The sequence below is a fragment of the Calliphora vicina genome, chromosome 1, assembly GCF_958450345.1.
Source record: "Calliphora vicina chromosome 1, idCalVici1.1, whole genome shotgun sequence".
NCBI classification, from domain to species: Eukaryota; Metazoa; Arthropoda; class Insecta; order Diptera; family Calliphoridae; genus Calliphora; species Calliphora vicina.
The window spans coordinates 9,730,374-9,746,246 of NC_088780.1; the positions used below are offsets into that span (position 1 = coordinate 9,730,374).

At 33.5% G+C, this 15,873-nt stretch overlaps 1 protein-coding gene across 1 annotated transcript in view; it reads right to left on the minus strand.

The window, feature by feature from the left end:
- unc79 (UNC-79 domain-containing protein) overlaps positions 1 to 15,873 on the minus strand; it is a 50,825-nt gene that overhangs the window by 22,012 nt on the left and 12,940 nt on the right. The window contains exons 7-12 of the mRNA XM_065498957.1: positions 15,576 to 15,761; positions 14,108 to 14,907; positions 13,507 to 14,053; positions 13,176 to 13,447; positions 12,862 to 12,963; positions 7,086 to 7,230 (exon numbers count right to left, since the gene is read on the minus strand). Of these exons, the coding sequence (XP_065355029.1) occupies positions 7,086 to 7,230; positions 12,862 to 12,963; positions 13,176 to 13,447; positions 13,507 to 14,053; positions 14,108 to 14,907; positions 15,576 to 15,761 (2,052 nt within the window). The remainder of the gene's footprint in view (positions 1 to 7,085; positions 7,231 to 12,861; positions 12,964 to 13,175; positions 13,448 to 13,506; positions 14,054 to 14,107; positions 14,908 to 15,575; positions 15,762 to 15,873) is intronic.

Genomic DNA, 15,873 nt, shown 5'->3' on the forward strand with positions numbered 1-15,873 from the left:
AATATGTTGTTCTCAGATTATGATAAGCCTTAAGCCGTTTACTGTACAAAATCAACAAGTTTGTGGATCAGTGTTAGAATACCAAGATTTTAAAAATAAATTAAATCGTCCATAACACGGTGCTACGATGGAAAAAAAAACTTGGAAAACGACCCAGCGTGGTTATAGGTCTTGCTGAGAACATTACAAATTGTGTCTTAAAATTTCCGAAATACCCTCAAATTCAGAAGATTCTAAAAAACCGTTTTCAGTGATGTTGGTCAACTTATCGACCTGTAACTCAGTCAGCTTTTGTCCGACTTTAAATGTTTTAACGGGTTTGGAAAGAAAACTGACAACGCTTTAAAACGACCTGCATTTTTTGATACATATGTAAGTTATGAGTATTGTTTTTGTGAAGAATATCTAATAGAAAAATAAAATTTATCAACTTTTTTGATTTTCGTCGCCTTTCATTGCTTATTTTGATATGAAAGCTTATAAAAATTTATATCTACGTATAAAGGAAATTTAGTTCTTAACAAAACATCGTTTTAATTATTCAAATCAGATGAAAATTGTAAAAGTTATTCAATTTTTCATTAACACTTTTTTTTAGTACTTTCTTAATATTTGTAAAATTTTTAATTTTTACAAGGTAAATTTTTGCGTAATTTTTTCGATAAAGTTTAATAACTTTTGCAAATATAAACCGATTTTAACAAGTAATATCTCATTTTTGTCTATATAAAATTGTCTTTATTGCCACTGTCCAAAAAAAATGGTTTTCATAGAAAAAAATTTAAATAACTATTGTTGAATTTGAAAAATTACGAAAAAAATATAAAATAAAGCGAAACTTTTTACAGTGGTCGACATACAGTGGTTGACAAAACCATGGAAACTTTTCCAAATATTTCATTAGTGGCCTAAAATCTGAAATAATTTTTTAAAAAATGTTAACATTTGTATTCTTTTATTAAATAAATTTAACAAAAAACAAGTAAGAGAGCTATATAAATTATACTTTAAAATAAAAATTTTAACTATTTTTAGGTAAACAAAATTTAAATTTTTTTCCAGTTGTTTTTTAAAAATTTTTAATTTTAAAAAATTTTTTTTTTAGTTTTTCAATTTTTTTTTTTAATATTTAGTGAAAAAAATTTTTATGAAAAAAAATTCGTGTTAAAAAATATTTTTTTCGATTTTGACCCATTGTAGGTCCAACTTACTATGGTCTTATATACGTCGTTGCAAAGGTCTTTGAAATATCTATCATTAGATATCCATATTGTCTATATTAATGATTTAGTAATCCAGGTATGGTTGTCCTGGTTTTTTCGTTATATCTCAGCCATAGACCGATTTTCTCGATTTTAAATAGCAACCGAGCCGGAAGAATTTCGGAGATATTGATGTATCATTCGTGTATGTAAGTTATTTGGGGGCTTCAGAAAGTTGATTTCAAAACACAGAGGGACAGACGGACATGGCTATATCGACTCCGCTATCTATAACGATTCAGAATATATATACTTTGTGGGGTCGCAAATGAAAAATGTAGAAATTACAAACGGAATGAAAAACTTATATATCCCCTTGCCACTAGTGGTGAAGGGTATAACAAAGGACATAATTAATTAAATTCTAAAAATGAGAAAACAAAATTAAAAGATTTCTTTATTACGGCATTGACAAAACAATGGAATCTTAGGTATTATTTTAACAAATATGGTCTAAACTTTGCAACAACTCAATATTTTGTTGGGTATCCCTTATTTTTTAAAACTGCTACACATCGATGAGTCAATGGTCTCCTTTGAAATATTTTTCCATTCCCTTATAACCGCCTCCGATAAATCTTCTTTCCTGGTGTAATTTTGGGTCCTTATTTTACGATCTACAATTTCCCATAGATTTTCTATGGGATTGAGATCTGGCGATTGGGCAGGCCACTTCAAAACACGTACCTCGTTGGATTGTAACCACTCGGTTACAACCCTAGATGTGTGTTTCGGGTCGTTGTCGTTTTGGAATCTCCAAACTAGGGGCATATTTTCCTCAGCGTATGGATACATAACATGGTTTAATATGGTTCTGTATTCTATACCTGTCATGGTATTGTAGACAAGCAGAACGGTTCTTTTTAGAAATGAGTGGTTTTTTCACAGGACGATAGCAACGAAGACCAGCCTCATTTGCCCTGCGTCTAACTGTTCGGGTACATATTTCTAATTTTAGGCTATTAACAACCTCTCGAGGAGTTATTTTTGGGAATTTCTTGAACTCTCTCGCTATTAAATTATCTTGTCTAGGAGCAGTCTTACGAGGTCTTCCACCTAAATGTTGAGTTTTTACCGAACCGGTCTCACGAAATTTCTTTATAATTTTTGAAACTGCTGATTTATTTATTGAATATTTGTCACCGATACTTTTTTGTTTTAAACCAGCTTTAAAATCGTTAATTATTTTATTTTTTAAGTCTTCACAAATCTTAACTTTAGCCATTTTCGCAACATGATCAGAAGTTATAGTTCATCCACGAACAATTAAGAGAACATTAAATAATAATGGTAATTAAAGCAGAACTCCTCGTAAATTACCGAACGGATGGCAAACTTCGTTTGGAATTCGCCCAAAAACACTTTGAAAAGGACATGGAATTCTGGAAGCGAGTTGATGAGTTGAAGTATAACATATTTGGAAGTGATGGGAGAGATAAAGTATGGCGCAAAACAAATAGCGCAATGGATCCGAAAAACTTACTCGCTACAGTTAAGCATGGTGGTGGCAGTGTGATGGTTTGGGGTACTTTCGCTGTTTCTGGATTGGGAAAGTTAGTGTTTATTGAGGGTAATATGGATCGTGATCAGTACAAATCCATTCTGGAACAAAATTTGAGAGCTTCGGTTGATATTTTAACTAAAAACATACAAAATAAAAGTGTATAAGTGTATTTAATTTTTGTATGAAAATTTTCAACAACAAGCTTACACTATTGCATTCTAATACAATAATACACTCGATACAAGGGTTTTGTGAATTCAGCAATTGTTAATGTTCATATAACATTCATTTAGTAAAAGGTAATTTTATGAACAATTAATTTAAAATGATAAATCATAAAAAAACACAAAACGCAACGGACAAAACAAAAGCACCCCCTTATAAGATGTTTAAAAATTTGACTATGTTACTGTATATTTGCATTGTGAACTGACGGGGCTGACAACGAATGGATTTAAAAATTCCAGAAGATAAAAATAAAGGAAGGCGTAGTGTGTATAATTTAAGTTTTATACAGTTTATTGTAATAAAAACAATGGCATGGAAAAAGTACTCCAGTGAATTTAAAATTAAAGTTATTGAAGACTGGAAGACGGGTTTATCACGACATGAATTGAGTAAATAATATTCAATTAACAGATCAGTTTTTTTCAGGCTCATTTCAAAGTTTTTGCAGACTGGTCGCATATCAACGGAGGACGTCCGCGAAAAAACACGATATTATGATTCCTTGATCAAAACAGCAATTCAAAAATATCCTATAGCATAATCTAGTCAAGTATGAACAAGTTTAAGATTATGCGTTAGCGAAAGAACAATCCGTTGAAGAGCAGTAGAAGTCGGATTATTCAGTTGACGACCAGCAAAAAAACCCTTTATATCAGCTAAGAACAAAAAAGATAGACTGGAGTTTGCCAAAGCGCACATCGACTAGAGTGTGCAAAAATGGAAGATAGTACTGTTCACTGACGAATCCAAATACAACTTAAAAAGTTCCGATGGAATAAGGCGTGTACGCAGACCAAAAGGAGAAAGACTGAATCCTAAGTATTGCAAAGGAACAACTAAACATGAAGGATGCAATGTAATGGGTCTGGGGTTGCTTTTCTGGTCAAGGTATTGGGCCAATTCATAAAATTAATGGGATTATGGATCATTTCATGTACCTTGATATAATGAAAGATGTAATGTTGCCTTATGCCAGTGAAGAGATGGCACTTAAAGGGAGCTTCCAACAGGATAAATATCCTAAGCACACCTGCAAAATTTGTAGGACTTGGCTACAGAGCAATAAAATTCAAGTTGTTCATTGGACTCCTCAATCTCCCAATATCAATCCTATTGAGAACTTGAGGGATATTGTTAATATGAAAATAAAACGTGAAAATTGCCGAAATAAGGATCGTAAATTTTCACGATTTATTTCAAGCCGTTAAAATAGCCTGGGAAGGAATACTGCAAGACAAGATAAAAAATTGAATATCTTCTATGCCTAATAGGGGGGTCAGACGGCATGTATTGGGACATGTATTCGACACATATGGAATTCCATGTGTATGTCAAAATTCACTTTATACATACGATTCATAATTTCCACGTTCAAACGTACATATGTAATTGCATGTGACATAACCTCTATTAGTTTATATGTTTGTTGTTTTTAACAATATATTTATTTAAAACATTTTTAAATAACAATAAATATATTCAATGCAATGAAACTTATTTTGTTATGATTTTTCTTTACACTTTTTTGTTTTGTTTTTTTTATTTTGCACTCACACAGTGTTGTATTTCAAAATACAACACTGTTATACACACGAAAATAGAACATGCTCTAATTTCAAAAATGTCACGAGTAATACACATGTATTTTACATACACAAAGTTTCATATGAATCACACGGTATGTATATGTTTACATGTGGAAAAATGTCCCAATACATGGCACAAAACACGAGCAATACATGCCGTCTGATCCCCCTTTAAGTGATGTGCTTGTGTCATCCAATGTAAAGGATATGCAACAAAATAGTAATTAAAATTAGTGTTATATTATATCCATCAAGGGGTGCTTTAGTTTTGTCCGTTTCATTTTCTATCTTTCTGAAAGATTAACTTTAAAAGTATTTGTTTATCAATAATAAACATATTAACAAATGAAAATAATACATAACCGAAATTTAAAACATTGTTTTTATAAAATAAAATATAATATGAAAAGAATTCACTGAGGGGGTGCTTTAGTTATGGCCGATACTGTATGTGATCGTTTTGAAATCGGAACACAGCCGAAGAAATAGGACCGTTTTAAAAATTGAACATACCCGAGGTGTCCTACTTTGGGGAATCCTGGCCGCACCCCTGGTGGGCCCGTGCGGTCAAAATTCTAAACTTAAACTCGACAACACTTCGTCTGTGCGCATGTCAAATTTCATTCAAATCGAACTAAGGGTTTAGAAGTTAAAGATTTATTTCCATCTTTTTTTTTTTTCATACCACTGTGCAACGCCCATTAGGTCGCTTTTCAAGTTCTGACAAAAAGTGTCATTTTGTAGCAGAATGTATTATTTCGATAACGGTAACTTAGCGGTAACGATAATTGCAGTTATTTCGGTAACGGTATTTTCATTCAACCTTGGAATAAATCGAAAAATCGTATTATTCCTTGATACACTGCGATTTACTTTTAAATTTCAGATTCTTGGGATTTAAAAAGAATATAGAGCTGGTAAAACTAACTGTATACAATATTTTTTGTTTTATTTTTTAATTAAAGTATTATGCATTAGGCTAAAACAAATTTCCAAGCTAAAACCAGAAAAAAACAAACTAAGTTAGAAAAAAATAAACAAAACTGCAGTGTTGTACTTGGAAAGGGTATGTGTTGTTGTTGTTATTGTTTTAAAGAAAAGTATGTTGGTGTATTTTTGTAATTATGTTTAAAAAAAATATGGCAACTTATTTCGCTCAGTGTAGAAGTAAGAAAGTGTGTGAGTGAGGAAGAGAGATAGAGAGAGAGAGTGAGAAGAACTTTGTGTATCAGCAACAAAGGACAGCTGTTTAGAAAAATTAAAGAACTCAAAACAATCAGTGTAAATTGTAGACGAACTTATTTGTTTTAAGGTGTGCTTGAGTGTCGTTTAGATCATTAAAAGAAGCATAAATTGTATGGAAAAACTTGAAAAAAAAATTCGAACACATTAGTTACGATAGGAAAGAGACAACAAAAGGAACATAAAAACGAACGAACGAAAAAGAAAAACAATGGAACAAAATCAATAAAACTTTGTTCAATAAAACAAGAGAAACAAGAAGTTTTGAAATAAACGCAGTTCGTTGTGGTTTAAAAATGTATTTGAAATTGTTAAGAAGAATTATTTATATTAAGAAAAAAAGTTAATGATGCATCACCTGCCATAATAATAATTTTTCCATCGTCTGAAAAAAATGGATCGAGCTTAAAAAGGTCTTGAGTGTGGAGAGGGCATCATAAACGTAAACATATTTTGATTTATTTTTTTTTCAATTTTATTATAAGAGTAAATAGAGTAGTGATAATAATGATATTTTTTAAAAGTAAAAATATTTTATGTTTTCTTTTTTATAAGTTAGAATTAAAAAAAATAAATAAAATAAGTGTAGAAAAAAAGTAATGGTTTTAGTTTATAGTTTAAATTTTTGTTAAAATGTATAAAATATAGATAGAGTGTTTAAGAGAGATCAGAAGTAGAGTAGAGTTTTGTTATTATATGCCAAAGATGCATAGAATTTTGAGAGTAGATAGTTAGAAGAAGAAAGAAATGTAGAAGAGATAGAGAAAGAAATATCATGTTGAAATCATTAAGATTTTTGAAAACTGTGATAGTTGAGTTGAAGAGTTTGATTCAAATTTGTTTGGGGGATAGTTTAATTTGTTGATCACAATCAATTTCTTAGCTTTTTTTTAAAAAACTTTTGTGTTGGATTTGTTTTTATTACTTTTTTTTTGGTTTTAAAAAGTGCATATAAAACAAGATATACAAACTAATTTTGATTTGTTAATACTCTAAGTGGATTTTTTTTTTTTTTGCTACTAGTTACTCTAAAATGTTTTGCTTTTGTTTAGAGAGCCAAAAAGAGAGACGAGCTGAGTTGCTGTTTTTAATGCTTTCTTTAAACTCTTCTTGTTACAAGCCAGAGAGTATTAATGAGTATTTTTAAGGGGAGTTTTTTTTAAAAGGATTTTACTGTTGTTACTTTTTTTTGTTTTTTTTTGGGGTGGGGAGTTTTAAGGATTGTAATATTTAAAGGAAATTATTGGTTTTATAATTAAGCACCTGAAAATCCTCCTAAGGGACCCAAGGGTATGGGCAGGGGGGCCATGGATAGGGATACATCACGTTCTCGGCTCTTTTCCTTATCACTTTCGGGCGGGCTTTTGCGTGAGGATTTTTCCTCTTCGATAATGTCTTCAATGGGAACCTGGAAGTTGGAAAAGAAAGAAAATATTAATATTTTATACAATTTTGTGAATTATAAAAAGTTTTTCTAGCAAGCAATGTGTAAAAATAACATTATAGCAACATTGTCTTATAACTAAGAGTAGATATTAGTTCATCTTATTTTTTTTTCCATTACCCCACTTGGGGGCATTTGGCTTCCACAAAGCATCTCCATCTTATACAAATTGTTGAAGTAGTTGTTTTTTTTCGCGTATTTCCCCATGTAGATTGCACTGTCCTTCCTAATTATTGGAGTATCGTGCGTTTTTTGTACGGTGTTGCCATTAAATCGATTGTTTTTGTTTGTATCAGTTTAAACGGATGTTGTTCCGGCTAAGTAGATGATTGGTCTGCTGTAGCGGGTCTTCGGATACATGTATGATGTTGCCATAGGGATTCAATCGGTTGTTATTATTGCCTTGTGTCAGTTTCGTTAATCGGTTGTTGATCCAGCTAAGTAGATGATTGGTCTGCTGTAGCTGGTCTAGGATAATGGTGCTGCCATCTGTCGTTGCCTAGAAACAACGCTCTCTGTGTATTTGGTGTAGTGGTGGGGAACCTTGCTGATCTTTATCTTTGATTCCTACCTTTTTCTCCCAGGGGGTGGGTGGCGGTCTGCCTGACCTTTTTCCATGATGTTATCCTCTTTTAAAGGTGGAGGAGTGGTCAGGGGGCTTCTTGGATGGATTGTTTAGAAGAAGGTTAATTTTAAAAACTCGAAAACCATGATTTAAATTTTTCGTCCTCTGCCAGGGATCGAACCTGGGGTGCTTGGTTTTGTAGGCAAGCACTTTAACTACTACACCATGCCGCCACTTATATCTTTGATTAATCAAAAAATATATTGGGTGTATGACTGAAAAATGCGGGAACTTTTCCCATCTTTCTGGCCACATATGGATTCGGCGCCCAAAAGAACTGTTCATCTTTTGAGCCCAAGAACGAATCAAGCCAACTTCGGATATTCTGTTATAAAGTGAAGTGTATCCCAGAGAGTGCGTTCTGCATCGATCAAAACAAATAGTAGTCGGGCGGGGCAAAGTCTGGTCTATAAAGCGGATGAGGCGAAATTTTGCAACCACTTCATACTAAATACTTTTTAACAGGTATTGCAACATGTGGCCGAGCGTTGTCATGATGGAATATTACGGTTTCATGTCTAACCGCAATTTTCGGTCAATGCTCGCTTCAAACGAATCAGTTGCGTTCGGCATAGGTTCCCTGTGATGGTCTGGCCAGATTTCAGCAGCTAATAATAGATAGGACTCTTTTGCTCCCACCAAATACAGAGAATTACCTTAGCACCATGGATATTTGGCTTTGGAGTCGATTCGGCTGGTTGGCCGGCTTCACACACGATCTCTTACGCTTCGGGTTATCGTAATGGATCCATTTTTCCCACATTCTTAGGTCATACAACCAATACAAAAAGTATCAATATAACTTTTCCTTTCCAAAACACATTAAATTGTCAAGTTTCTTTATGAATCGAACTCGAATGAGACTATTAAAGCGTAAATATTATCATATACTTACGGTCAAGTTCGGTAAAGTTTCTTTAGTTTTGGCTTTACACTTTATTTGAATTGAGTAACTCGACGTTGAACATTCACAAAATAATCCGATCAATTCAAAAATGTTTGATCAAAGACGGAATATTCTCAGAACTAACTCTCAAACTTGTATAGATTTGTTAGTGCATGACTACGTGAAACGTGTGATCCACTCTCCATATGAAGGTCTCACTGCTTTGAGTTTTACAATGACCATCGGTAATTCAATCTTATTATAAAGAACAAATCAGATGGATTGCTTAATTAATCGCTATATATTTTCTTACTATCTCTAGTGGTAGATGTATGAATAGTTCACCGTATTCGTGGAGGCATGAAAGGTTCAACATCTTCTTTGTATTTTCTTATATTCTTAAGCAGCTATACTTCTTTAAATTAGGCCAATACGTGTCAAATGGAGCTTGATATCTGTAATAGCAACATAGGAATCTCTAGTATGGGGAACTGCAATAAGGAAATCAGTTCAACTGTACCTGATTCAGAGTTCTAATCGAATTTCTAATTGAATGGATATATGCACTAGTAGACTATTTCCTTGAGATCATGGACGGATCTTAAGCTTTTTGCTCTCTTCCGGAAACCAATCGCCTAAGATGAAGTAAATGTATGTCGCAATATCAGGCTATTAGCAGTGCTAGCGAGTCAATGGACTGTCTGTAAGCATTCATTGTCTTCCCTTTAACAGTTTTTGTTGCAACGGAGAAACTTCTCTGCGAATATCCAGCTATTTATGCAATTATACATACATATATAGACGTTATATCTGAGACATCGGCATTCCATATCTCTACCGGATATGTCTAGTTCATGCATGTGGATACCAGGATGCTATCAATTAGACAACCTAATGTTTTGTTAACCATACAGTTCCTGTTGGTTTATCACGTGCCTAGTCATCCCAACCATCAGGTTCCTAAATATATCCTAATAGATTTCCGACGCTTTCGTCCAGAATATCATCCCATCCCATAAACTAGACTATGTATGACCTTAAAACGGCGGCTCCCTAAGGTACAACACTTTCCTAAACGAACACTCACTGCGATATCGGATGGTGAGAAGCTACTTAAAAGTTATTGGGTGTATGACTTAAAAATGCGGGATCCACAATAATAACTTATATGTCATTTTGAAGAATACACATCTGCCATTTATTCTCACTTATTTATTGAACATTATAGTGTAAACAACAAAGTTTTTTTGCTTCGAAAATTTCGAATTTTGTACCAACAAAGAGTCATATGCGGGAAGTTTTGCTTTACTTATTGAATTTAAAAAAAAAGTGTCGTTGAAGCTCACCAAAGCTTATGGTGAAAGTGTTTCATCGGTTTCAACGTGCGAGATATGGTTTGTGTAGTTCAAAAGTAGTGATTTTGAAACGGAAGACAAATATCGCCCAGGCCAGCCAAAAAAGTTTGAAGACCAAGACCAGGTGGAATTACTCCAAGAAGATTGTTGTAGAATTCATCAAGAGCTTGTGAAATCATTGAGAGCTACTTAATCAGTAATTTCAAAGCGTTTGCAAGCAGCAGGATTCTTCCAAAAGCAGGGTACCTTGCGAATTGAAGCCAAGAGACCTTGAAAGACGATTTTGTATGCCTGAAATGCTATAAAGGAAAATCGTTTTTGCACCGAATCATTACTTGCGATTAGGATGGTTTTCGTATGAAAATTTAAAAAGTGAATTCATTATTTATAGAATTTATTATTTCTTATTGAATCATTCTAATTTCTTTAAATTTCTTCTTCAAATCCATAACAAAATAGCTTCAAAAATTGATTAAATTTTTCTTCAATTAAAATCTAGTACAAAAAGGCTTAAGACAATTTTTATACCCTTCACCTTCGTGAGAACGGTATATATAAGTTTGTCATTCCGTTTGTAATTTCTAAATTTTTCATTTCCGACCCTATAAAGTATATATATTCTGGATCCTTATAGATAGCGGAGTCGATTAAGCCATGTCCGTCTGTCTGTCTGTTGAAATCAATTTTCTGAAGATCCCAGATATCTTCTGGATCCAAATCTTCAATAATTCTGTCAGACATGCTTTCGAGATTTAAAATCAGCAAAATCGGTCCACAAATGGCTGAGATATGAGGAAAAAATCAAGACAACCTCGATTTTTTACCTATATCTGGATTACTAAGACATTAATATAGACAATATGAATATCTAATGATAGATATTTCAAAGACATTTGCAACGACGTATATAAGACCATAGTAAGTTGGACCTACAATGGGTCAAAATCGGGAAGAAAATATTTTAACCCGAATTTTTTTTTTCAAAAAAAAAAAATTGAAAAAACAAAAAAAAAAATTTAAAATTTAAAAAAAAAAAAATTTTAATTAAAAAAAAAAATTTAAATTTTAAAAAAAAAAATTGAAAAAAATTAAAATAACAATCGAAAAAATTTTTTTTTAAAAAAATGAAAAAAACAACTGGAAAAAAATTAAATTTTGTTTACCTTAAAATATTTAAAATTTTGAAGTATAATTTGGTGAAGGGTATATAAGACTCGGTACAGCCGAATATAGCACTCTTACTTGTTTCAATTAATTTTGTAGATGATTTGATTTAACAACAATTTAATCATTCAAAGTTTGAATAAATTCTGTTATTAATTAACTTTAAAATTAATTAAATTAAATATTAGGAATGGATTTATGGAATGAAAGGCTTACATTCTTTAATTGCGGATTAAGATTTTAGTGAATTAAGCTCAAATTTTATTAATTAATTCGAAGCTCTGATATTTAATAATTATAACAGCAAGTTTTTATATGAAATTTGGCTATAATATTCCTAATACAGTATCATTATATATTTCGGGAATAGCCGGGTACCCGGGAATGTAGAAAAAAATGTCCCAATTCCCGGGAATCAAAAAAGGTCGGGAAATTAAAAACCCTAATTGTTATAGAAAATCAAAAAAGTACCATTAGAAGAATAAAAAAGTACCTATAGTTCAGTTCTCTCACACTTTGGTACCTAAATATTATCCCCTATTCCTAACACTAACTTCACTCAGATGCATATCAGCTAACTTTAATGTCGATAAGTGAAATAATTTAAAATATTAAAAAAGTACCATTAGGAGAAAAGTACCAATTTCCCTTTTCCTCCTTGAACACACCTCAATTTTGAATTTTAAAAATATTCCATTTGCAAAATTTTTTATGTCTCAAACGATTAAAATCTATGTTAATGTGCTTATGAAAAAATATGTTTTAAAAAAAGTACCAAACTGTTATCCGGATTTGGCCCAAAATAAACCTTGGCACTCGATTTCCAAATAACAACCTGTTAGTTAATTTTTGTATGAATCCAGGAACCAATGTTAAAAAAATTATCAAAATTGGCTTAATAATTTCAAATATAATGTATTTTCTCGATTTTATCCCCTTTTTGGTACCTTTTTTATCCCCATTGCGGTGGTAAAATTTTATTCAAATAAATTTCTGTATCGTGGTGAGAGCTCATAATAAAATATTCGTATGCCTATGTCAAATTATAGAAAAACTTATTTTATGAAAAAGTACCAAAAATAAACACAATTTTTATCCCTTAAGGTTTCGAATTTCCAAAAAGTACCAAACTTATATTTTTTATTTTTTGATAAGCAAAGAATACGATTTAAATTTTGTTTCTATGTTAATTGATTTAAAAGATACCTAGGGTGCCAAAAAAGTACCAAAATACAGTTTTTACCCGTTTACTCCCCTAATAGGTTCGAATTTCGAAAAAGTACGAAACACCTGTCAGCTTATTTTTCAATTGGAGTAACATGCAATTTTAAGTTTGTTTGTATCTTTATTAGTTTTGAAGATATAAGGTTACCGAATTTACCCGTTTTTAACCCCTAAACGTTCGAATTTCCAAAATCGTTTTGGGGAGGGAGGAACCCACAGTTAAAATTTCATGATTCTAGCTTTAGTTGTTTGGGCTGTGCGATAAGGAATCAGTCAGTCAGTAACGTTACTCTTTTATATATATAGACTACCTTAAATTAATATATATGGGTTCTACTTACATCTGGTGGCCTTAAAGGATTTAGTGGAGCCATGAATTGTACAATCTTGGTGGACAATTGATGCCACATAATAGAGGCCTCACAATAGGCACATTCAGCCACCTGTAAATATAAACAAACGATTCTTGAATAAAGATAGTAGGAATGTAATTAAATACTACTGTCCTATCAAAATAGATATATCTTGACAAATAAATAATAAACGAATAAAAATAATGCTACGTATTGCAAATAGGAAAATTTATATAGTTAAACCGCTGGCCTAAAATCATTCCAAACAAAAAGAAAGTTAAGAATTTCTCCAACAAATTTACCTTCAAAGAGCAAACATGGCTACTGAGACCCACACGAGCGGCCGTAACCATGCATTTCATCAGACGTGAAACATCTTCACACACGAACGTATGAATGCCCATGTGTTGTTCTATATCCTGCAATTCCATTTGTTTCAACAAAATGTCCAACATTAGAATGCAACAAGTCAAATTGTGTTCAGCATCTGTGGAGAATTCCGTATGACGATTGGTGGGAGCCTCATCATCCGAAATGGCAGATGTATTGCCCGAATCATCCTCAACAACGGGAGCTGGAATATAAGAAATTTAAATGAATAAACATTTCAAAATATGTTTGATAGATATTTACATATCGAACTTCTACGCGGAGGATTATCCTTGGTATCTTTGGGTACTGCCTTAACACCGCCTTTTGGGCCACCCTCCTTCTCACGCATCAATTCGTGCTGGACACCATACTTCATGATGCGCACACCATCACCAAACATGGCAAACAACTGCACCAGATGTATTAGAATACCCAATTTGGAGAGAATTTGCAGCCAGCGTAAAGCCTGCTGCTGGACTTTGGCGGTTGTCTTCTCAAAACGTATGGCCACAAAGTTGTACATGGTTTTGGCATCAAAGCCTAAGGGAGACATTACCGGATCTAAGATTTGACTTAAAACTACTTTCAATTCGCTGAGTTCCTTTTCGGACACATCATTGGTAATGGCTTCCATCCAATGGGGCATAACATAGTCCCAAATTTCCGAGGTAATGACTTCATAGGGAACCAAACAGATCAAACGTTGTAGGCCCTCCTTGAGGTGGGCGGTGCGTGAAGCTAAGGTTTCCCAATGACCGCCAACACGACCATATTCCGGAGGATGGGGCAATAAACAGGAAATGAAAACCTGTGAATTTAAATGAAAATTATTTCTTTGTTTCAATTCATTTAAAGCACTTACTCTATAGTGAATGCGGCAGATTTCCTTTAGCCAATCCACTACATGTTCCGTTTTCAATTTCTCAATGGTACTTTCAATTTGCCCAGCATCATAGGAATAGGCGGTGACATGGAACCAATGGAACAGCATGCTTAAAATTCTACCCAATATCTCAACGGGTGTATCTGCTGTGGGAGTACAACGTCCCACCAACAACCATATGCCATATCTACCCAACATTTGACGCTCCTCCAGGGTAATGGCATCGGGCATGATGCCATTACCACCAGTGGCGCTACCGGCACCATTCTTCTTTGAATCCGAACTATCTTTGCCCGGCTCAAAGTTAATGGGTTTGGCTTCCCTCAGCAAACTCACCACACACTCCACCATGTGCATTTGCATTTCGGGATCCATTTGCCAGGCGGGCGGCAAACTGCGATGAACAACATGATCACCGCCCCGCCGAGAATTGTGACGATTACTGTGACATTGTGAACAATAACGTATGGGATGATTGCCATTGTAACTGGCACATTCGGTGGAAAAACAAATCGAAAAGGCCGATTTCTCGCTAGAGCGACAGTTTTTATTCTCACACACCATGGAAACTTGTTGCATGGGATGTAGTATGTCGCCAAACTCGAGATTGGCATGTTCACGATGAATTTCATTGGCACACTCGATACACAAATAGAGAGGCGGAGGACAGTCGGGGGCATAGGTAATGCTAATGCTGTGATCGAAACAAACTTTGGCTGCTTCAGCATTACCGGCATTGGGACAATGTTCTCGTTGGCACACAAAGGGGACTAAATCATCTGGAAAAAGGAGGTTATAAAATTGAGTTTCTTTATTGTTTCTAGGAGAAGAAAGATCGCACAGTTGGGCAAAATCGAAATTTTTTGGAAATAAATCTGGCAGTTCTAAACGGCTGCTCCGATCGGGATAAAAGAAAACTTTCTTTAAGAACATATAACAATTTTATGTTTTTCTGTAAGGTATCTTTACAGAGAACATTTTGGTTTTTTGAAAACGTAGCCAAGGGCTTTTCAAAAATATTAAAATCTTTGAAATCGGATTGGAAATAAAAAAATTACATGTGTTTAAAAATTTTACATATCGAAGGTACCCTACTTTAAGCCCCCATAGCGCCGCCCCTGGTTCATTTGTATGTCCCATTTTAATATCTTTAACTCGAATACTCCTTGGCTACGCCCACGTCAATTTTTATCCCTAGCGGACCAGCCGTTTAGAAATGACAGATTTATTTCCAAAAAATTTTGATTCTGCCCCATTGTGGATCGTGTAGAACAGTGCCCGGCAATCATAGCCACCAACTGGAGAACATAGCAAGAACAATGTTCTAGACCCGAGGTTGGCTTAAAGAGAACTTGGATTATAATAAAATGTTAAGCATTTTCTTTCCCTTTTAATGCCGACCACTGGTCTCCAGATAATTAATGTTTAAATGACAATTTAGACTTACTTGTTAATTTTGAGAGTAAAACCTTACGATCAAATAGATTTGGATTAAAGGCGGGCCAATAGTAAAATAATAATTTGGCCGCCGATGATCTGGACACAGCAGTACCATATGCAATAACACATAAAATATCCTTAACTACATTATGCTTAAGAGTCATTAGACATTCCAATAGTTGACAATGATGAGCTAAATTTAGAAAAGAATTTTATAGAAAACAAGTAAGAGAGCTATATTCGGCTATGCCGAATCTTATATACCCTTCACCAAATTATACTTTAAAATAAATTTTTTTAAATTT